Source organism: Indicator indicator, chromosome 17 (genome assembly GCF_027791375.1).
Source record: "Indicator indicator isolate 239-I01 chromosome 17, UM_Iind_1.1, whole genome shotgun sequence".
In the NCBI taxonomy this organism is placed as follows: domain Eukaryota; kingdom Metazoa; phylum Chordata; class Aves; order Piciformes; family Indicatoridae; genus Indicator; species Indicator indicator.
Window position 1 is genome coordinate 10,507,190 of NC_072026.1, and position 22,991 is coordinate 10,530,180.

The 22,991-nt window shown below is 46.2% G+C and overlaps 3 protein-coding genes across 4 annotated transcripts; 1 reads left to right on the top strand and 2 right to left on the bottom strand.

The window, feature by feature from the left end:
• Positions 1 to 46: 46 nt before the first annotated feature.
• Positions 47 to 7,817, bottom strand: UPF3B (UPF3B regulator of nonsense mediated mRNA decay). Its single transcript, XM_054388467.1, has 10 exons — positions 7,638 to 7,817; positions 7,364 to 7,470; positions 7,143 to 7,249; positions 5,541 to 5,639; positions 5,065 to 5,175; positions 4,562 to 4,605; positions 3,634 to 3,822; positions 2,988 to 3,139; positions 1,970 to 2,282; positions 47 to 1,145 (listed from the first exon to the last, which is right to left on the bottom strand). The coding sequence occupies exons 1-10, from the start codon at positions 7,815 to 7,817 to the stop codon at positions 999 to 1,001; spliced, it is 1,449 nt and encodes a 482-aa protein (XP_054244442.1). The 3' UTR covers positions 47 to 998.
• Positions 7,818 to 8,029: 212 nt separating this feature from the next.
• Positions 8,030 to 9,100, top strand: NDUFA1 (NADH:ubiquinone oxidoreductase subunit A1). 2 transcript variants are annotated; one of them, XM_054388715.1, is made up of 4 exons: positions 8,030 to 8,085; positions 8,232 to 8,443; positions 8,627 to 8,716; positions 9,010 to 9,100. In XM_054388715.1, exons 2-4 carry the CDS (start codon positions 8,342 to 8,344, stop codon positions 9,028 to 9,030), a joined length of 213 nt encoding a protein of 70 aa, XP_054244690.1. In that variant the 5' UTR covers positions 8,030 to 8,085; positions 8,232 to 8,341; the 3' UTR covers positions 9,031 to 9,100. The 2 variants fall into 2 exon arrangements, with proteins under 2 accessions (XP_054244690.1, XP_054244689.1); XM_054388714.1 differs by lacking the exon at positions 8,030 to 8,085 and having other exon boundaries at positions 8,212 to 8,443.
• A 5,656-nt stretch (positions 9,101 to 14,756) lies between these two features.
• On the bottom strand, positions 14,757 to 19,694 carry NKAP (NFKB activating protein). The gene is made up of 9 exons (XM_054388605.1): positions 19,441 to 19,694; positions 18,927 to 19,007; positions 18,467 to 18,540; positions 18,145 to 18,264; positions 18,007 to 18,052; positions 17,492 to 17,607; positions 17,270 to 17,345; positions 16,654 to 16,803; positions 14,757 to 16,016 (listed from the first exon to the last, which is right to left on the bottom strand). Exons 1-9 carry the CDS (start codon positions 19,692 to 19,694, stop codon positions 15,842 to 15,844), a joined length of 1,092 nt encoding a protein of 363 aa, XP_054244580.1. The 3' UTR covers positions 14,757 to 15,841.
• Between the last annotated feature and the right edge of the window lie 3,297 nt (positions 19,695 to 22,991).

Sequence of the window (22,991 nt, forward strand, 5' to 3'; positions counted from 1 at the left end):
ACAGCACCCCCTGGCGGCTCGGCGGCCCGGACCCGGCGCAGATGGAGCTGAGTGAAGGACGGCGGCAGGACGGGTTTCTGCGAGTTTATTAGCTTTAGTACAAAAGAGCTATGGCTAAAATTCGCTAGCTTAGGGGAGCTGCTACTGGTGGTCTCTTTCTGGGCTGTAAAACAATACTTCAAGTTATGAGGGAAGATGAAGCAGTATCGAGAGGGCAGGAGTTAGGAAACAGTTTAGACTCTACAGAAGAGAGAATGCTAGAACAGAACAGGATGCTCAAACCAGCTACGTTTGATGAAAAATAAGCATTTCAATGCAGGTAGACTTTACACAAGAATTTGTCAAGAAGTATTCCAATATCAAGCCAGCTTATTCATACACTCCAACTTAGTTACTTTATCCAGAGAACTGAAGAGGAAGGGCTCTCCCTCCCTCACACTGTTACAGCAATGCCAGATGTTCTCAACAGGCCCAAGGGCTCTTGTGCACTGGTACCTCAACAACCCCAGCCTGTGGACCTGCCTCATTATTAGACTGACATAATTCAGCTATCACTGCCTCAGATAGGAAGACCATACAACACTGCAACACCTGCATTAACTCCAAGCAGCTTCCAGCTTGCTCTGCCGAAGTGCATCCAGCTCTGGCTCCGATCGCTTTATAGTAAAGCTCTGGCTTTAGATCCAGGTGTCATCTCCTCCTGACCACATGACTCATTTATTCTCATACTTAAGGCCATAAAGTCTTTCTACTTTGCAAAGATTCTCTTCTCTGTGTAGTTAGATGCTGGGAAAATAAATTCAAATAACTGAAAATACAATGAGAACACATTTCAAATTCCAAATCTACAGCTGAGGTTCTTTAACCAGAAACATCCAACTGCACAATGCCCCCTTTTCTTCCTTTGTTCCTTCTTTGCTTCGAAGGCACTTCTGGATTGCGTAGTACATGCTCTTTGGCTGCACAGACAGTCAGAACACATAAGGCTTGCATGCTAGTCACTCCTCTTCCTTCACATTACTGCTCTCACTCTCTTGTTTCTTATCCACTCCCTGCTCCGTGGGCTTTGCAGCACTGTCTTCATACTGGCACAATCTGCTTCGGCTTCGTGCTCCCGGCTGGTACAGCTGCATTGCTGGACGATCCTGAAATAAATCAAAGCTATTTAGACTCTTGCATAGCCCCGCACTATCATGGTTACTATGTCATCAGCAATACAAGAAATAGCTCAAATTCAAACTTTTCAAGGTGTTCTAATTTAAGTTATTCCATCGTGTAGCAATGTAACTTCAACCGTCCCAAATCAAGGCTGTCTGTGTTGCAAGGCAACATCCCTGTTCAAGCCACAAAGAACACTGGACATAATTGAAAGTAGTTTCCTCCTGAAAAGAGTTCAGCTCACCCTATCAGGAGAGGACCAGCTTCATACATTCTTCAACACCTTGAGTTTAATTTGTACCCCATAATGCCCCAAGTGACATGGAAAACTTGCATACTGATGCTGCAAACCTAGAGTACATAAAACTAGACACAAGACATTATTTCTCGAGTCTACAGATCTCTTATATTCTGCACAGAGCAGTCCTATCTCTGTTTTGGAGAAACCTGTTCAATCACATCCACTTTGAGATATATTTTTAGGCACATATAAGATCAGTAGAGATTACTAATGCTCTACCAACACTGAAGCATACAGACTACAGATGTATAAGTCAGCAAATGAAAGTTAACAAAGGAAAAGGGATCCTTGGGCTATTTTGGCTTAATTCTTATACAGTGACAAGAATTATCACAGTTCGGCAAAGTCCAGTGGACTAACAGGCAAACTTTCTAACAATGGTAGAGTTTGTTACCAGAACAAGAAGTTTCAATAGAGAACCCACACGGTTCTTTCCTTGAAGTGCTTTTATTCTAAACCCCACAAACTGGCCCCTGTGAATCAGCACATGAAGTTAAAGAAATCCAGCACCTTGTTTCTGATACGATCCCTCTTAATTGTATCTTCTTTTTTATCATCTTTGGTTACTTTCTCAGATTTGTCCATGCTGCTGGTAAAGTCTGTAAGATCACTTTTCTTTCCCTTTTCTCTGAGTAAATCTCTCTCCTTTTTCACCTCTTCCTCTTTTCTTCTATAAACTTTCTCTTTCTCAAAGCGCTCTTTCTGCCTCCGACGCTCCTCTTCTTGGCGCCTCAGTTTTTCCCTCTGTGCTCTCTCATATTCTCTGTCTCTTTCAAAATCTCTATCTCGGTCCCTGTAGTCCTTTACACACTCATCTTCTGATCTGTATGAAAACAAAACTGAAAATTAAGCTTAAAAGGTATATCAAACAGAGACGGGAGATCAATGTAATACTGGTGTAAATGTGCAATACGAAGATGACACACTGGCAGGTCTAGGGAGCTTTTGGGAAGCTGCAACAAGCTGAGTCATGCATGATAACCAGAGATGACAATGACTGCCTCGAACTTCCCAGCCTTCTACTCACATAGCTGGCTGAGTCTTGTCTGGCTTGGAAAAACACCTGAATTTGTGTCTCAATGCTATTTCTCACATGGCAGAACCAAACCTTGAACAGATCATGGAGCTGTTGAGAATTGCACTTTCCACTTTGACCTTTACAGGACTTAAAGGGACTAGGAACTGGAGTACACCTCTCCTCTTGCCATAGTTGTAATTCTCTCATTGCAAGAACAATGTTCACAGCCTGCTGCAGGTCACCTACACCTGGGCTTCCTTTGTGGAGTTCCTACAGTAAGTTGCAAAATATCACAGTTTGCCCACTAGTGAAGATTTGTCATGTAATTCATATGACTTTCTGTAATGACAGGGATGTGCACTGCCCCAGAGAACACACCCCATGCCCTGTACAGAAAAACAATTTGAAAGGAATCTCGAAACACAGTCATGGCAGAGCAGCCTAAGCCTCAGTATGATCAGGAAACAAGTTATATATACATATATAGATTTATAGCAAGTACTAGAATACTTTTTTGCCTTCTCTTCTTTTGTCTCCCCATCAGATCGTTTGGCAGATGCACTACTCGCATTTTTTTCCTCCCTCAGAGCCTCTTTTTCCAGTTTCTTGGATTTTTCTTTTCTCTCCAAGTCTTTTTCATCTTTTTCAGGCTTCTTAAGTAGCTACAAAGAAAACAGAAGTCTCAACTAAAAAGCTCACTCTAATACATATTGTCTGGCACAACACCGAAATTGTGTCAAAGGAACCATAGTCCAGTACGAAAGAAACACTTAAGTAAATATTACTGCAAATGGCAGTATTTCTAAAAGCTGGAGTGTATGAGTAAGCATAGCCCACAGAGCAGACTAGGATTTTTCTCCTAAACCAGGCCACTTTAGAAAGCTTAAAAATAGTCTCCATTCCATAGTGAATTCACAATTCTGTTTACCACAGCATGTACAATAGTCACAGGACAAAAGCTTTAAATATTACTATGAAGCATTACAGCATGTAAACCTTTACAATGCCTAATATTGAATATTACAAAAAAGTGGTAGTTGACTAACACCAAACTCATGATTTTTCACACAATACTCAAAGCACAATTGGAAAGACTGATATACAAATAATAGGGAAAAGGGAGCGTAACAATTTATAATAAAGAACTGTTCTAGACCTTAATCTTTGGTTCTTCTTTTGATCTGTCTCTTTCTTTTTCTGGGCATCTGTCTACTTTCTTCAGTTTTTCTGCTTCCTTTCTCTTCCTTCTCTCCTCCTCCTTCCATTTTCTTCTTTCTTCTTCTCTTTGTCTTTTTCTTTCCAATTCTCTCCTTCTCCTCTCTTCTCTTTTTTCTTCTCTCAGTCTCTATGGGTGTAAATACAAAGAGAAAGTGTGTATTTCCACACTAGAAAATACCACCTCCAACCCACTCCTATTATAAACAAACAAAAGAAGTTTTGTTGTTCTGTCGTGAATTTGAACATGCAAGAGCAGCATTTGACTTTTTTTTTTTTTTCTCATTCATAAGCCTCAATTTTTACGGTCTTAAAACCCCACAACACTAGATTCAGCCTTCATCGTTCTATTTTTAATTAAATGTTCCCCACCTGTGATTTTCTCCATTGCTAAATATTAAAATGAGATTATGTGTTAGGAAAAAGATTATATACAAAATCTCAGACATTACTCCATTGAAAATTAAAGATATGAATCAGGCTTGAACGTGCCATACACAAAATCTCAGACATTACTCCATTGAAAATTAAAGATATGAATCAGGCTTGAACGTGCCATATACAAAATCTCAGACATTACTCCATTGAAAATTAAAGATATGAATCAGGCTTGAACGTGCCATAGTTAAGAGATACTTAACTATGACCAGAACCAATGAAGCACTACCATCCCTACAAAGGCCAGTGTTCTAGTAGTTTAAAATAAGTAAGATGTTAACAAATAACTTGCATCAAAAGCTTCTTTTTTTTTTTTTCCTACAGGAAGGGCAGAAACACATCAATACACACATTTCAGTATACACAATCTGTGCTTTAAATTAGTGAGTTGTACCTGCAAGCAACAAGAAGATTCTGGAGATAAGTCTTACCTGTTTATTTTTCAAGAAGTTCAATAAAGGAGTAGTCTTTTTAGCTAAAGAATATATAAAACAAATGTAAACAATTTGCCATATTCAACATCGCAATACCTACAGCAAAACCCTATATGAAATGAAGTAGCCTTATGGATTATCCAGCCTATCTCCTCCCACATACAGCAGTGAAACAAGGATTCCAATCCCATCCCTGAACACTGGAAAGTATGAGGATTGCATAAACTTCTTCAGGATACTACTATGACATACAGAATACCAATCTGTAAACATATATTTATCTGCATTAGACTTTTTTCAGCTTGAAACAGACAGAAATGTTATCATACGAAAGCTAAACCTAGAGCAGAACTTAGATCATGGAAGCAAAACAAAATACACTGAACAACATTAGCCTAAAGGTTTAACAAGCACACAAAAGTCAGTCTCCTCCAGATTGAGAAATCACAGCTTCAAATTACACCACATACATTTCTTTGTGCTCTAGGAAAATGTAGTACCTATTAGCTCTTTGTTTCTTGCTTCTATTTCCTCCAGCAATGTTTCAGGAGTGGAGGTTAATTTTTCATCATCTGCACTGTAACTTTCCAAAAACTTCTTGTACTCTGGATCTATAAGGAAGGGGAAAAAGGAAGGAGGGGGAAGAAAAGGAAAAACAAACAAACAAAAAATACTGTAACATGAAAATAATCTGCACTGCACACTGCTGGAAGTCTGGGTTAGATTTGTACAAGTTGTGTTATTTATATGTCACCTTTTCATCAGCTGGCAGTGCTCAAATGAGCAGCAACGTTACGTTTGTCTAGAATAATCATACTTAATAGATCTGCAACTGACAAAGCAGTGTTGATAAGCTTCACATCTAATTAAGCAAACATTCTATTGATAAACTACAATATCACAGTAGAAATATATTAAAATTACTGCTACAGCTTTGAAGTCCACACATGCAAAACACACTAGGCAGCTATTATACCATCTTCAATGGTTCCAGTTTTGGCATCCTTTTTCTTACTCTTCTTTTTTGCAGCTTTCTGGAAAGGTGCAAACTCAACTATGGCAGCATATTCCTGACCTGTTAAGGAGAGACAAAACCACATTAAAATAGAGATGACACAGATATAAAAGAAAGAGTATATCGTCCATGTCTAAAGCTAGAAGATAAGCCTCACAAAAAATATGCAATACTAGAAGAGATTACTTGGACAGTAGGAAAAATAATCGTTGTATTTTGAAAGCCCTTTCTTAAAGGTATATTTTAGAGCTAGCAGAATTCATGGACTAAACACTCAATGTTAATTAAAGAGTGAATTCACAGGCTCACAAACAATACTAGATTCAAAAGTGCTCGTAACTGTCAGCCACCTCAGATACACCACGCCACATAATATCCTCATTCTACAGACAATGCATCACTCATTGTGCAAGTAGAGGACAGTATTTTAAGTTAACGCAACTGAGGCAAATCTCAATTTTGGTAAAATACACCAGAGTATCATAAGTTACATGCAGGCTTTGAAGTTCTACCTTCTGACAAGAATTCTCCATTTATGGCTGCATAAAGCAAATATCACTGTTGTGTATGGCAAGCACAGCATGCTGTTACACTGCAAGCCATCTTTTTTTAAAGATAAAGGTGCTGTTAGAACCTTGTCATGCAAACTTGCTAAGTAAGGAAGAATCTTGTGGACAGAGTTTTGCATCATATAAAACGTGTAGCTAGATGACATGTAAAACACATGCAGTTGAAACAAAGTTCAAGGTGAAATCCTTGGCCTACTGAAACCAGCAGGAAGATTTGTGTGAAATTTACATATTTAGCAAAAGCTTTAAGAACTATCAATGAGAGACTAACAACTTTTAGTGCCACCCAACGTAAGCAGTTTTGAAAGGCAACTTTTAAAAACATGAGATGTACTGAATACCTATTTAGAAAAGAGCTAAGGGGCAACTCAATACTTGGACATTTAACCAATAAACAAAATACTTGTTTCTCACAGGTTATGTCTCCAAAGAGCTGTTGGTTTCACAGCTTAAGACTGCAAGGAACAAGATGTTCCTTTTACTGAATTAAGATTACTCACTGAGTTGTAAATCGGGACGGGTAATAATTGGAATTAAAAACCGACCAAACAGTAAGTCACACTGTTAAAGGCATACAGAACAGGTGCAGGGAACCACACAAAGTAGCACCATTGACCTCTGCTTCATTTAGTTGGGACAATGACACTATCTACCCACTTTCACTTTCCAGGCTTTACACTCAGATATGACAATGCAAGTATTAACCTCCATAATGCACCAACTAGTTTTATACTCATACCACTACAATCTTGATGTACGCTTAACTAGGCTTTAGACAAAAATATACTAAATTTATTTAGAAATACACACAATTAATTTTTGATTAGTTTCTACAAAGCTTAGGACCTTTTCTTTGTTGTTTGAAATAGTGCATGACAAAACCCAAAGTGGCATGTTAGACTGCTTACAGGCAGGCATCCCCCTAAAATCAAACAAGCACAGTGTGTGCACACCAGGGAAAATGCAAACACGCAAGCAAACACAGCCCACTTGCCTTTGTGGTCGACAAAAACATAGCCGTCAAAACGATCCCTGAAGAGGACTATGTCTTCCTGGTTTTTGAAGTTGATGTAGGCTCTCGAGAACATGTGAGGGTACAAGCTGCAGAAAGACAAGACCGAGAGAGTCAGGCTGAAGAGGCGGCAGCACCTCTCGGGGCCCGGCTGGCGGCAGGAGCGCCTCTTGGAAGCCGGCCGAGGGACCCGGTGGCCGTACCTAGAGTCGTTGGCGAAGAACTCGAAGTAGTCGTGCTCGGGCAGGGGCTGGAGGTGCTCCTCCAGTTGCTCCTTCGTCAGACTGGGCGGCAGACGGCGGATCACCACCTGCAGCACGGCGACGGTGATTAGGACGGCCCGTAGCGACGGGGAATAACTCACCGCCGCTACCCCTCTTCTTCCCGGGGCGGCCCCAGCTCTCCCCTCAACAGCCGTCGCGCCAGGCCCGTTACCGCGGGTGCCAGAGCCCACCCCCAGCAGCGCACAGGCCCCACCTTGCTCAGCGTCTCCTTCTTGTCCTTGGGTCGCTCGAGTCGGTCGAGCTCGGCTCCGCCGGCCCTGCCATCCGTGCCGGTGGCGGTCCCCGGTCCCGTCCCTGTCCCCACTAAGGCTCCTGGACCAGCGCCGGGCCCGCGACGCTCCTTGGGCCTTGCGTTTTCCTTGTCCTCCTTCATCCCGGGCCGCGGGACAGCGCCGCGCGCCCCCGCCCGCCCATTGGCCGCCGCGCCTCTCGCGCGACTGCGCCTCACAGGGCCACGAGCCGCGCCCTCGGCCGAGGCCTCCCTGCTATGGCCCTACCGGCCTACAGCTCCCGATATGCACTGGGTCCCACAGAACCGCGGCTCCCGGCATGCATCAGGCCCGGCTAGACGGCGGCTGCTGGGCTCCACCGCAGTAAAGCTTCCGGCAGGCGCTGAGGTCTGTGAGCTCTGTAAGCTTAGTGTAAGTATGCTGCCAGCACGACCTATTTATTCCGGTACGGCCCACCCACGGCGGGGTCAGTCTCCGGGGCCGCCGCCGGACAGGCTGGGTCTAGGACGTGGCCTCACTTCCGGTCCCGGCACTACGGAGGCGCGGCCTCTCCGCAGCGCCGTCGCTACCACCACCTTTCCGGGCCTGCTTCGGTAGTGACGGCGGCGCAGGGCAAGCCGGGAGTGTCCGCAGGGAGCAGCGGAACGGGCAGTTCAGCACCAGCGGGATGTGGTACGAGATCCTGCCCGGCATGGCCGTCATGGGCGTATGCCTCAGCATCCCCGGCCTCTCTACCGTCTACATGCACCGCTGGCTGAACGGCGGCAAGGTCAGTGCCGGGCAGGGCAGATCGAGGCCCCGCTTCCCCCACCCCTAGCCGTCGTTTTTCCTCCTGGGATCCCTTCTCTCCTTGGGCCTTCCTTGCCTTGTATTCCTCCTTTCCATGGAGATCCCCATTCCCCCGTGGAGCACCTTCCCGGGACTGTAACAGGTAGCACTATGCCCCCCACAGGAGAAGAGGATCGCCCGCTATCCCTATCAGTGGACCCTGATGGAGAGAGACAGGCGGCTGTCGGGTGTCAACAAGTACTATGTGTCCAAGGCAAGTGCTCGGGGCGTCACACAGCTCCTGCTTCCCTGCCGTGCGCAGCTCGCTCCACCCCGAGCTCTGGGCTGGGACTCCGCTGGCCTTAGAGGAGGGCAAGGGTTGCGCTTAGGCTGCCGGAGCTCACTGTGTGCCTGCAGCCAGCCTGTCTGTGGGGATGTGCATTTAGAATTGTATTGTAATTAGGACTGCGGTACTTAAGTATAGTTTGAAACTCTGCATTTTAATTACGTCCTTTTTGCAAGTTCATAAAAAGGATGTAGATACAGCTGTTACTTTTTCTTTTCCAGGGTCTGGAGAACTTGGACTAAGATGGTGGCACACTGAAGAATCCATATACCTATATAAAATGATTTAACTCTTTAATAAAGGTGTACATGTATTCAGCCTTTATCTGTGTTGCTGTGGTGGGTTGGCCCTGGCTGGATGCCAGGTGCCCACCAAAGCTGTTCTATCACTCCTGTTCCTCAGATGAACAGGAGAGAAAAAATAACAGGAAAGTCATGGGTAAAGGTTAAGGATAAGGAGAGATCACTCTCCAACTACTGTCATGAGCAAAATGGACTCAAAGAAATTAATGTGTTGCAAATCAAATCAGAGTGGGGTAATGAGAAACAAAAACAAATCTTAAAACATCTTCCCCCACCCCTCCCTTCTTCCTGGGCTCACTTTCACTCCTGATTTATTTGCCTTCTCCCTCAGTGGCACAGGGGGACAGGGAATGGGTGTTGTGGTCAATTTATCCCATGTTGTCTATGCAGCTCCTTCCTCCTCAGGTGACAGACTCCTCACACTTCCCCTGCTCCAGCGTGGGGTCCCTCCCGCAGGAGTCAGTCCTCCACAAGCTTCTCCAGTATGAGTCTTTCCCGTGGGCTGCAGTTCTTCACAAACTGCTCCAGCATGGGTCTCTTCAACTGGGTGCAGTCCTTTAGGAGTAGACTCTTCCACTGTGGGTCCCCCCTGGGGTCACAAGTCCTGCCAGCAAATCTGCTTCAGTGTGAGCTCCTCTCTCCATGGGTCCACAGATCCTCCTAGGAGTCTGCTCCAGTATGGACTCTCCAGAGGGTCATGTCCTTCTTCACACACATCTCCTTGTTCCACTGTGTCCTCCATTGTCTGCAGATGGATATCTCTTCCACTGTGGACTTCCATGGGCAGCAGCAGAACAGTTTTCTTCACAGTCTTCACAGGCTGGAAGGGAATCTCCTCCAGTGACTGTCTTCACTGCCTTTGGTATCTGTGGCATTGTTTCTCTCATGAATTCTTGCTCCTCTCTTTGGCTACAGCTGTGCAGGGTTGGTTTTCTTTTTTGCCTTCTTAAATACATTATTCCAGAAGCACTACCACCATCACTGATGGGCTTGGCCTTGGCCAGCAGCAGGTCCATTTTGGAGCTGGCTGGCTTTGGGTCTGTTGGACAAGGGGAAGCTTTTGGTGGCTTCCCACAGAAGCCATCCCTGTACCCCCCACTACCAGAACCCTGCCATGCAAACCCAGTAGAGTTTCATATAAGCTTTGGGTGGAACTGGTTTCCTAACTTCATGCACTCCAATATAGACTATGTAGGTGTCTGTGAGCAGACTGAAAGGGATGCCAAGAGGCACCACTGTCTCTAACATACTTCCTTCTGTTTGCTTGTAACCATATTGAAAAAGTGATGATATTGCAGAAAAAGAAAATACACTAATAGAAACAATTCTGGGTTTACACCAACAGTAATAACAGCAAGTTCTGACAGAAATTTGCATCCAAATTGCTCTTCTGAATAAGCTGGGTTGGGACAAAGTGTTTCTGATGGTCCATCAGTAGTTCTGAGCTGTAACTCCTAGCCTGTGTCACCAGGCAGGGACAGATACATCTGACACTTCTCTGTGGCAGTCTGTATCCAGGCTCTGAGAAGATGTGGTTAAAGGAAGCTGTCCAGCTAGATGTGGTCAGCCTTGGTGTTGGCTCCTGACAAGCTTGTCCAGGTCCCCATTTTCTGATGGGCTGAAAAGAGCTTGGGAATCAATCAAATACTGGCCCAAAGCACTTGCTGCCAGCTAGTTGGCTACAGCACTGTCTGCAGAGACAGAACTAGCAGGAAAAGACAATCAGGAGAACAAGAAATAAGAGAGGGGAAAGATGTGGAGCTCAGGACAGGAAACAGAGGAGACAGGCTTCTAGAGGTCACCTCGACCTTCAGCACCTCCCAAACTGCACAGTCAGATGAAAAGCAAACAAGATTTGCTTTAGGCAGGGTTTGCTGTAATCCTTCCAGATAACAGGGGGTATCAAATCTGTTGGATAGAACACTGAGTTCCCAAATTGTGGAGACTGGCAGAAACATGACAAACAGAGAATCTGGCAGGATTCTACATTTGCTTTCCTGCTCATACCCTCTTCCCTTTCTGGAAGACTGTGTCTGCTGGGGAAGAATTTTCCCAGGGTCTCCATCAATAGGGCTTCCTCCGACCGGAATGCCGATGGGAATGCTGGGAGCCTAGTGCCCTTGTTGCCTGGCAACGACCTTGCCATGGCAACACACAGCAAACAGTCCCTGGGAAGCTGGATACTGTGGCCGGGCGAGCCGCTCTGCGGCTCTCATCCGCCTAGAGAGGAAAGGACAGACAGAGAGACACTGCCAGGGCCTAGAAACAGTTCCCTGGGGACCAGCCACCCGTGTCTGGAACCAGACTTTTGCCACCCACCTACGCTGCAGGCCCAAACACCTGGCAAAGGCAGTTGGATGCCACAGCAATCCTTCTGGGCAGGTGTAAGCAGGACTGAGCAGAGGCAGGTTATGAAAAAGTAGAGGGGACTGGCCTGCTGCTCTTCAGGCTGTCTCCAGACCCCTTTCTAGATTAGCCTGAAGTTTCTCAGATGGGTCCCACAGCTCTGGAGACCAATTCTCTCTCAGTGTGTTTGTGTGTTTCTAAAGGTGAAGATAATGGACAAAGGAGAGGAAAAAGCTGCCATTCTCACAGAAAACGGGAGAAGTGGTGCAGAGGAACATCTTCCAGAGGTGGAGAAAAAAGAGAAAGGTAGAAAGCTTTCTCTATTTACATGTGTCAGCATCTTCCTAGAAGAATTTCTCATGATTTTTTATCTCTTAGAAACCAAGTATGTCATAAAAAATGTCCAGTGGAACACAGGCAACAACTTTACAGTAGAGAGAGGACTGCAGCAGATTGAAGAAGTCATTTCTGTGAGTGACAAGGTCACAACTTCTCACTGTTGAGGAGCGTGAAAAATTAAAGGAGAGCACCCCATTTTCTCATTAACATCTCCCTCAAATCACCTCTATTAGACAGAAGGAATCTTAGTGCCATGTGTTTGTTCAGCAGACATGGGAGATTCATGAAAGCTGGCTTCACTGGTCAGAATTTCTCCAGGAAGAAGACCTGAAGGACAGCAAGAGATACCACTACAGAGTTTGCTGGAGCTTACCGACACGCCGAAAACCCATCCCTCGAGCAACAGCAAATGTCTACTTCGTGATAAAGATCTCCAAAATCAAACCTGCTGTAAGTACTCAGAAATGGCACCAGTCCTTTCAGGGAGAATAGGACAGGGGGGTTTCCTGAGGCAGAGAAATGCCAGGGCAGTAGAGAGACTGGCCAGTACCCAGCAGCTCTCATGAGTGAGCCAAGCCTGAGTGTTGCCAGAGAAACCGGGCAGAGATTTAAATGCAGTGTGTTGGAAATTAGCAGTCAGTGGCCAGGGGGAGCAGAGCACAGACCCCAAGGCTGGTTTAAGTCCCAGATTGTTGAGACTGACAAAAATCTGACAAACTGAGAATCTGGCAGGATCCCACATCAGTAGAGGGAGACTGGCTCACTGCTCTTCATGCTGTCTGCAAACCATTTTCCAGACCGGCCTCAAGTTTGTCACCAGTACAATAATAAGTTGCAACTCAAGAGAAAAAAAGAAGTGGCACTATGTAGACTTTTTACTTCCAGAACCTATGCTTAATCATACTGAACCTCATGTTTTATACTTACTATGTCTCCCCAAGTAGCAATCCACAGATGTTGTGGTTTAACTAAGCACCATATAGCTGCTCCCTCGCTGTTCCTCTCACCCCTATGAGATGGGGGAGAGAATTGGAAGTGTAAAAGTGAGAAAACTTGTGGGTTGAAATAAAACTGGTTTAATAGTTTAGCTTTTTAAATAATAACAAAATGTGTCATGGGTTGAATTGAATCTGCTGCTGATGTTCAATAGGATGCTGCCATCATGCCAGCCTCAAAATGAAAGTGCTGGCTGGTGCAAAGTATCATGGGGCTTGAAGTTCAGGCTGTAATGCAAGAGGCTTCCTGTTCTGGTTGCTGGGTTTGGGGTGTTGGTCTTTTGCACTGGGCTGCCTTCTGGGTGCTTTGGTGGGGGGAACTGTTTTATTGTTCGCTTCTGCTGCTGCTTCTGTGTTTTGCTGCACTCTTCTGCAGATAGGCCAAGGTAATTGTGCATTGTGGGATCTCATTTACAGTAAACTCCTTATCTCAACCCAGAGGTTGTTTGTGCTACTTTCTCTCCTGTCTGTGTGGAGAGGGGCTTGTGAGAGTGGGCTATGTTAACCTTGGACAGTCAGAAAAAAAATAACCAGGAAAGAGAAAAATAAAGCCCAAGAAAGACAAGTGACACAAATGAAAACAATTTCTCACCATCAACCAGTGTGCAGACAGTCCCTGTGCAAAACCTCCACCCCACCAACCTTCCGCCCTAGTTTTACTGCTTAGTATGATGTCATATGGTCTGAGATGTCACTTGGGGTCATCTGGCCCATCTGTGTCTCCTCCCAGCTGCTTGCTTGTGCAGCCCTAGCCTACTTGCTGGTGGGGTGGTGTGAGGAGCAGAAATGGCCTTGACTCTGTAGACACTACTCATCACTCCTGTGTTATCAACACTGTTTCCAGCACAAATCCAAACCATAGCCCCATATCAGCTACTATAAAGATACTTAACTCTACCATAGCCAAGCCTAGCACAACTGCTCTTAACCACTGGTCAGAAACCTTATATCCTAGCACAAGCTTAAAACTGCAACAGAAGAGTTTTTGCCTTCACAATTGAATACTCACAGAGGCTTTAAACCAAAACTATTCTAATCCATGTCAGAAATATTGTACAAATACACAGATTATTTTTGAAGAAGTAGATAGTAGCTCTCACCTAATTACAAGTTTGCTGTTCCAAGTCCTTTATGTGACCCCTGCCTTGTCTGTCTTTCAAGAACTTACCTGCGGAGGTATTCTTCACTCTGGAGGCCAGCAAGCTGATTCACAGGTAATCGTTCTGACACAAGTCAGGAGGTTCTAGCAAGCTTTTTAATGCAAAAACAAACAAGGTGCTTGATGTACATACAGTTGCAGTAAGAGCAGAGAGATGGGAGGAAGCTGTCAAAATCTTGCTAAGTAAAGCCTGGTGACCCTGTGTATTGTTATCTTCACCACAAACATCAACAGCCAACCCACGAGCATCTGCCCCCTCTGTAACGAATTTGTCTTGGGTTTACACAGGTCTAGGTGTGTTCTTTTCTCAGCAGATAGGCTTGTCTTGTGAATAAAGGCCAGCTCTAAGTTGGCAATATACTTAAATTATTATATAAATTATACTTAAAAACTTAGATGCAATATAATTTTTAACATTTCCCCTCTTTTTATTCCATCCTCCAGGCCAGACCAGTGTCGGTTTAGAGAAAAGTGGCTTAAGGACATCATTGAAAATAAAATAATCCTCATGGAAACACTTAAATTCTAATGAATACTGTGAAGAAGAATGCATTTTCCCTATTAGTATTTCTGCTTTGTGGATACATAAACAACATTAAATCTACACAAAATTAATTATGGCTGGCCTGACCCTTGTATGGGTGGGTATAGGTGGGTACAGCAGGACAGAGCCAGGCACCAGAATGTAAGCAGGAAGAGGCAGCTGGGCTGGACTTGCTGTTTGCAAACACCAGGTCTGCAGAACTCGAGAGTAAATGTTATAGACTTTTATTCTCTTTATACAAACATACAACTCTGTTGCTAAAACTACAACACAGAGACTCAGGGGAACAAAAAACCAAACCAAACCAAACTCCAAAACAATACAAAACAAAACACCAAATACCAAAACCAACCAACCAACCAAAAAATCCACTTTGTTTTTAAAAGCATTCGAGAAAAAGGGAAAAGGAGAGTCTGTTTGGAAATATGGAGCTGAATCAAAAATTACCACCACAGAAGCACTACCTGTAGTAGGCCCCTGAGTACAGAGTTTAAAGATAGGCATGTAATACTACTGAAACAGACCAAATGTCATGTCACAGGAGTTAAAATAAGGTTTTAATCTAGAACATAAAAAATTTCAAACAAATCAAAGATACATCCTTGTTACCGCCTGTGCACATCCAGGCGTCCCAATCACTGCACCCCACTGCTCTGATACCTATGTATAACATAGGAGAAAAAGAAGCAAGCAGCTTAGCTCTTCACCATGGGTTTTGGTGGACTGAAGATCAGATCCTCCTATTACTATTACTGCTACTTTATACCCTGATTGCAATCTGCTTGCTTAGAGTAACTGAAGCCCATCTGTAGTAAACTACAAACTCCTTTCTATTTACAAGTCTAGTTTGAACCACAAGCCAAACTCAACTGTTTTGAGAAAAAAAAATCTAAAAGACTTACCAAAAAATATGTAAGTGGATAGTCTTAGATCTTACACAGGATCTTAGGAATTCCCGTGTTTTTGCTGTTACTAGCAGCTTGCTTCTGATGGCCAGTCTACTCTCATTAATGACAAGAAATGGAAAATTGCACATGGCAGCGTCAAGTAATGAAGCCCTCACATGGAATCCTTGGGCTTGTCCAATTCATAGCAAGCACAGAACAACATTGCCACCTCTGATCTTTCCTGCTTGCTCCTGCCTTCCCTGCCCTGTAAGCGTTCAATTTACAGGGACTTCTTGCAGAGGGTGAACAAATCATCCAAAACAATCTGACAAAAGTAACTGGTTCCTTGATACAAGTAATCCACTTCTGAAGCTTGGCCCTGATGGATGAAAGGCCCTGCAGCACTTGCAGTTTTTCTCAGATCATGACCAGAACAGGCTAGCTGCAGCTTTGTAGGAGCTATGGCATACAGTTCAAATAGTTATTTTTCCTCTTTGCCCTTAGTCTTTCTGTAGACCATCTCTCGAAAGCTTGCAAGGATTTTATTCTCTCGTTTTCTCCTCTCCTCCTGGTTGAAGGATGCCAGAGCTCTCTTTTCATCTGCACTGTAGATCTGGTTCTCTTTACGCAGACGCACAGCTTCCATTCGGCGATGTCTGTGGAGAACATTGTGTACGTCAGCACGGGCAGAAGGATGTAACGCTCCGTCATGGCTTCCATCCACGTACTCAACTGAATGTTTTCAGGGGCTTATAGATAAAGATACCTGCACTATAGAACCCAAATACACACAAACCTTCCCAAGACGAAGCTTCGCAGGGCAAGAAACTGACTTCTGGAGGTGTCTGCTTTCAGACAGTCAGACAGAATGACCATCTACACCATGGGTATCACCTGCTGGCTCAACAAAATGTAAGTGAAATTCCTGTTGGACTCTGAGAAAAAAAGTCTAAGCCAACCTCTCACATTTTGTCTTCTATTGAAGAGCCAGTACATCATCACTATCCAAATATACCAGTTCTGAGGCATCTGACACAAGCATCTCATTTCTTGAAATACAAGGTCATTAGAAGTATATTACCTGGGAAGAATTTTATCTTGAAGAGAAAGTGTGCTCAAAAACCTCACCATCTATCTACAGCAACGGGGAGCTTAGAGTAGATCACTGCAAGCACACAGAGCACCTTCTCTTCTATGCTTTCAGCTAGAGATTGCAAGCAGTCTTCCAACCCACCAGCAAATGAAGCAGCTCTTGAAATTTTAACTGAACCATTACCACCATCAAAACCATACCTGCTGCCACTCATGACATAACCAGAGCTCTCAAATGATGCAATCTCTTCACTGGTCAAGCCGATTTCACCTCTCCGAGGTATTCGTTTTCCTGCTTTTACATACTCTGCCATTGCTGCACCTTCACCAGGCAAGAGGGCATGTCCATAGCTTAAAAAAAAAAGTGGTGACTTTGATTAGTCTCAGACAAAGTGAGCCTGAGCTAAACACCCAGCTTCCTTGTTCACTGCTTGATAAAGCTGCATTTTTAAGCACTTTCTTATTCTTTCCCATATATTGGTCTGTTTTTCCCTTATGGCTAACACAAGCAACATATAAAAATTACTGGCTTGATCCATTCTGGTGGAACAGTAATGAAGACACTACAAAGTCACAATATTGCAGAGTATTAGAGTAAAGGCCTCTTATAACTAACTTTCTAGGAATCAAGGCTAAAAAGCATAAACCAGACTTTTCTACCTGAATTCAGGCCATGGTAAAGGTTAGCACCACTACCACTTCTGTCTGGGAGTTTGTGTCACAGCATTTCTCTCTGATAAATGATATATTGTCATAACAGCCCTGCGGGCTTTATTTACTTGATTTGATCAAAGTACCATTACAGCTGGCTACTCACTTCAAAGGCCTATCATCCTGAGATGCATGAGTTTTGGGAGCTTCTGGTCCAATCAAGCTATCAGCTTCGGTATTTTCTGCAACAGCCAAATAATGAAGAAGATTAATCTTGTGCCCACTGTTCTTAGTTATCAGAACACTTACACAGATCAGCAACACTTAAAGAATTCACAGAAAGAACACCAAGAAGTTTCAATCCAACTTCAAAGTCAGGTGAACCTACTTGATCTCTCAATCCAGAGATCTTCCCCTTGAAATGCTTCATCATCAGAATCTTCACTACTTGAATCACTGGATTCCTTCCTACTCTTCTTAGTTTTCTTTTTCTTAGACTTCTTCCTGTAAAAAATTCAGACACAAACATGCTATTTACCAAAATGTAAGACGAAAGAAAGTGCATGGAATCATTCTCACATCATTAGTTTTTCAAGGCACCTATGGGAAGACTGGCTGCCTCCAGACATACTGTTGTTCTGCCATAGAAAATGCCTTACAGCAAAAGACAATATAGACACTCTATGCCTTTCATAGAGCCTTAGAAAGTTGCTCTCTGTGTTTGCAGCAAGTCCTCTCTGCTGTATTATTCCATAGATTTAAAGAAAATCCACAAATTTAGCATTATTCAACACCATTTATAGCCCAAATGTTGAGTGCTCAGCCTTCCTCACTACGTGCTAAGAAAGCAGTGCTGCTCTCTAATATAAAGCAGTTAGAATTACTGCTTTAGTGTAAACTTACTTTCTGTTCTTTTTCTTCTTCTTCTTGCTTTTCTTTTTATCATCATCTGAAAAAATGAAAGTACATATATAATAAGAAAATATTTGTTATAACTAAGCATGAACTCTCACACATGCACATTGGTCAAAACCCTCTTACCACTGGAATTCTGCTCAGACTCCGACTCACTGTCACTGTCCTCAGAATGTTTTCTGCGTTTTCTTTTGGATGCTTTCTGTTTTTTCTTCTTTCTTTTCTTCTTCCTTTTCTTTTTCTCTTCTTGAATGTTTTAAAAAGTCAACATTAGAGACAAAGATCATCTAAGCACCACATGTATTTTCCTGAAGCAACCCTATGAACTGGAGCCCACCACACTCACTTCCACCTGTCAAGGTCAGTGAACTTCTTGCAAGCAACAACAGATTCTAGACTTTAGTAGTTTCCCATTTTTGACATAAGTGGTGTAAGCAAAACAAAATACCTTCTGAGCTGGAATCTGAAGAACTACTCTTAGATTTGGCCTCTTCATCTTCTACAGGTGTATGTTCATCAGAACTGAGTAACAATAAAAGTTTGCTATTTAAAATCTGCTTTGTAGCATTCAAGACCAAAGGCACACATCATGAAACACACACCTAGAGATTTTGAGTCAATATTTGCAACTGAGTAAACTATTAAACAGCTAACTTGTAGCATGGGGAAATGCTTCCAGAACTACAGGGCAAAGGTCACCTGATCTAAAAACAACCATATCTTGTATAATTAGCATACTGGAATTAATCTGGGGAGAAATCATTAATAATCTTGTCATGCTTATTCAGAAATGAAGTGACATGACTTGCGACAATAGGACTAGCATAGGGGTAAGACTTTTTCACAAATTAAACTGACACAACAATCAATATCATAAAAATCAAAGTAGAAGAAAGAATATGCCTTACTCAGGGTCAGGAACCTTTGGTGACAGTCCCCAGACTTCTGGTGCCCCCAGTTCTCCAATTCTCTCTCTCTCATTGAGTCTCCTGTAAGGACAAACACCTTCAGTGTGCCACACACTTTGACATCTGTTACGATTTCCAAACACTTAAAGCAGCTACACTATGGAGAAAAAAACACCAGCGGCTTGGGAGGTCGAAGCAAACCCTGCACGTCACGGAGGATCGGCGGTCAACGGGTGTCAGCATCCTCCCGGTCGAACCTCGATCCGTCCCACCGCCCTTGCCACCAGGCATAGCGGAAGGGAACGCCTCCCCCGATGCCCGTCGCAAGACCGAAGGGGCTCAAAGTGCACAGCGCCACAACACAGCGGCCGTGAAAATGCCAGACAGAAAAGGGCCAGGCCGCCCCCTCCCTGGGAGCCGCAAGCCCGGCACCCAGTCCTCCCCGGGACCGCCGGTTCCTCTAGGCGGAAGGGAGGCATCGCCAGGACAGGCCCTACAGAAAGCCGGCGCTCGCCTCTGCCGCTGGATCTCCTCCTTCTCTTTCTCGTAGTACTCGGGCCAGGCCTTGCCGTGGTGGTGGCCGTGGTGCGCGGTGGAGCGCGGCCCGCCGGGGGTGCGCTCGCGGGAGCGGGACCAGCTGCGGCTCCGCCGGTGGCTGGGGCGCTTCAGGCCGTTACGCTCACGGGAGCGGGACCGGGAGCGCGATCTACGGCCGCGGCGCTCAGGGCTGCAGGCCGGCGGGCTGCGGGAACGGGACGCTGGCGCCATGACAGCTGCGGGGCGGCTGCTGCGGATGAGCCACTTCCGCGCGGTGCGCGGCTTCCGGCGCCCTCCCTCCGGTGAGGGTGGGGGCGGGCAGCGGGGCGGAAGCGGGGTACCGCGAAGCGCACCGCCCCACACGCCCGGCCGGTAACACGGCGCCGCGGCAGCGGCGTTCCTGGCGGCAGCTCGTTTGCTGCTGCAGGCGGCGGGACAGCCCCGCGGCGACCGGGACGGAGATTCGCGAGCGGCCGCCAGGCAGCATGGACCTGCGGGCAGCGGCGGTGCCAGGTAAGGCGCCGCGGGCGGCGGGGTAAGGCCGCCATCCGGGGCGGGGGGGCAACGACAGCGGCAGCTGCCCGGCGGACAGCTCACGGCTTGTCCCCGCTGGCCGGCCCTGACCCCTCTGCCGAGGGGAAGGCAGGGTATCCCCGTTACTGACCCTGCCCCGGACCATGCGGGGCTGCGGGCACCTTCACGGCTGATTTTTTAAAATTAAAAACCCATAGCACCTCCCAGCCCGACCTGTCATAGTTCGGGCCGCCGGGCTCGTTGGCAGCACGTAAGGAGCACGGGAAACAGATGTGATTTGGGAAGAAAATGAAACCAGTGAGTGTCAGATAAGGCCTTCTTCTGTGAGCACCTTTCAGGGTGCCAGGTCTGGAGTATCTTACAGCGGGGCCTTTCTGCTCTGCCCGGGCAAGTGCAGCGTGACCTCGCCGGGCTCACGCCAGCTCCGTGTAAACACATCAGAACGAAAGTGTGCATGGGAAAGAGAAAAATACTCACAGTGAAATTCTGCATTCAGGTGCAGGAGGACTGAGTGACACCTTCAGTAAAAAATTTTAAGTTGGTCAGAGGATTAGCTCTGCGCTGATGATGGCAAGGTGGGAGGGGGGTTCAGAATTTATATCTGGTATAAAAAGCTACCATAGAAAGAAGCATCTGTAAAAAGGTAGAAGTGAAGGAGATGGCACCACTCTCACACCTAAACCATCATTTTTTAAAATTAGCATTCCTGTGCCTGTTCAAACCTGATTTTTGAGAACTTAATGATGCTTTAGGAGCAGGACTCCTTCCAAACTGGTTCTCATCTGTATCTGTAAGTTTTTCTGCTAGTCCTGGCAATGAGGAGAAGAAAACTCCTTAAAGCTGAAGGATGAAAGGCTTAGAAATGGATTGATTTGGACCGTCATACAGTTTTTGAGAAGAAAAAAGAACACTGAGATATACATTAAGAATTAAAAATGTGGTAGTATTCCCATTTACTATAACCTCCTGTGTAAAAATTACTAAGAACTAAGGAAAAAACTTCATTTGAGGGTTACATGAAGAAGAAAACCTTACCCCTCCCCGATCAGCCTTCTCTGTTATCTATTCTTCACTCAACAGTCTTGAAAAACATAAGTAAAAGGAAACCAGTTCTGTAACATCTCAGATCTGAAGGCTCTCACTTCAAAAAGACACTTCTGCTACACAAATACAGGGAGCATGGCAGGTGATTTTCTTATTGTAAGGGCTTATAAACCTAGGTAGGACCATGTTGCTGCTGATACATGCAGTGAAGGATCACAGTAATTTGTGCCAGTGACTGTGGCCTGTGACTTGTTAATGTTTTTGATCAAACTTGAGAGAAGGACATTTGTTCATGGCAAAGTTTTTGAATCGTAGGAAAAATCAAGAACCCATGTGGTTCAAGTCCACAAAATCTGTAGAAGGGGAAAAAAATAACTGTGACAGAACATAAAAAATATCTTTTATCATCTTGGTGCTCTTTGAGTGTTCACGAATGGTTTCCAAGAGACCGCATTATGGATCTGTCACTTTGATGACCGCACGTTGATGTGCCAAGTGCGGTGTTTTTGTCAAAAGACTCATGTCTGTACAGCTCTGAGCAGGGTCTAACACATGCCACTGTGGTGCAAAAAATATAAAAAAAAAAAAAATCAGTGTGAGCGTTCAGGTTTAGGTTACAGAGTTCCTCGGTGTTGGGTGGAGGTGCCAGCTGCGTCAGTGGTTGGCAGAGCAGCGCCAGCCTGCTCTTCTTCCCCCGGGAAGGAAACAAGCTTCGGTGAGAAGTAACCTGCTGCCATCACGTCTCCACAGCCTTATCCAACACGGTCAGACGTAGGGCAGAGGGTTGTGGGGCGCTTACTGCACGCTCTTCCTGGGGTAGGGAGAACGGGACAGCTGGCAGTCAGGCAGGGCCTGTCAAGGCTGAAGCGAGGCCCGTGTGCTTGGCCCTCGGCTGCCCAGGGCCTACGGTGGAGCAGGGTGTGGGACCGAGGAGGTGCTGTGGGGCCTGTAACCAGCCTTCAGTGCTGAAGGTGCAGACACGAAGGGGCGGGCGCCGGTGACGGGGTGGGCGACGACCCGAGCAGTGCAAATCTGGGTGGCGTGCCGGAGCTCTCGGGAGCCGCCAACCACTTCAGCCCGCTGGAGGGGTACCGCGGCTGAGGGGCTCCCGACGTCCCGCTTGGGCTTCAGCAGGAGGCTTGGCCGGGAAATCCCAAGGCACGCACGGCCACAACACACTCCGAGGGTCCCAGTCTGAGACCTCCCTTGAGGCAGCTGGAGGCCTGACCTTCCCAGCTCTCCAGCCCCGAGCGCCCCCGAAGGCTCCCGAGGCCCTTCGGTTCAGAAAGCCGAAGGGTGACGAGCGCGCTCGGGAGGAGCGTGGCGGCTCGCAGGAGAAGGCAGCGTGATACAGCGCCGCCTAGTGGCCGTTCACCGGGGGCGGTGCCCGAGCCCGGTGAACGACGGCAGTGGCCGGGCTAGGTTCTCGTTGTGCGGGGAAGGGTTGGCAGGTGCTGGTGGCTGGTGCGCAGGTAAGGCGGGCTCTCGCCTTCCTCCTCCCCGCTGCGGGCTGCCTTCCCCCTCCTGCCGCCGGTGGGGGCCGGCTCCGCTTGCCAGGAGCAGGAAGTGGTCGCAGTAGCACGGCACGGCCTGGCCGCGCCGAGGCGGCGGAGGGGCCGCCCGTCAGCTCCGGCTGCCGCCGCTTCCGAGCCACTCCCCGAGCCCGCCGCCTGTCAGCAACATTGCCGCTTCGACTCGTTGAGGCGAGGCCACCCCGCCGCTGTTGTCCTGCTCGGAGAGTCCGCGACGGGGCTCGGCAGCTATCCCTGAAACACCTCCCGCGATGGTGCCCTCCCCGCGGTGTCTCTGGCTCGAAACGCTCCTTTTCACGGTAAACCTCACCGGGGACCACGGGGGAAGCCGAGAGGTTGGCCTTGGAGGAGAATGAGATGTGGTTGAGCCGCGGCAGGTTCCGCCGCCGTGACGGTACGGTGGAGCGGGAAGGCTGGC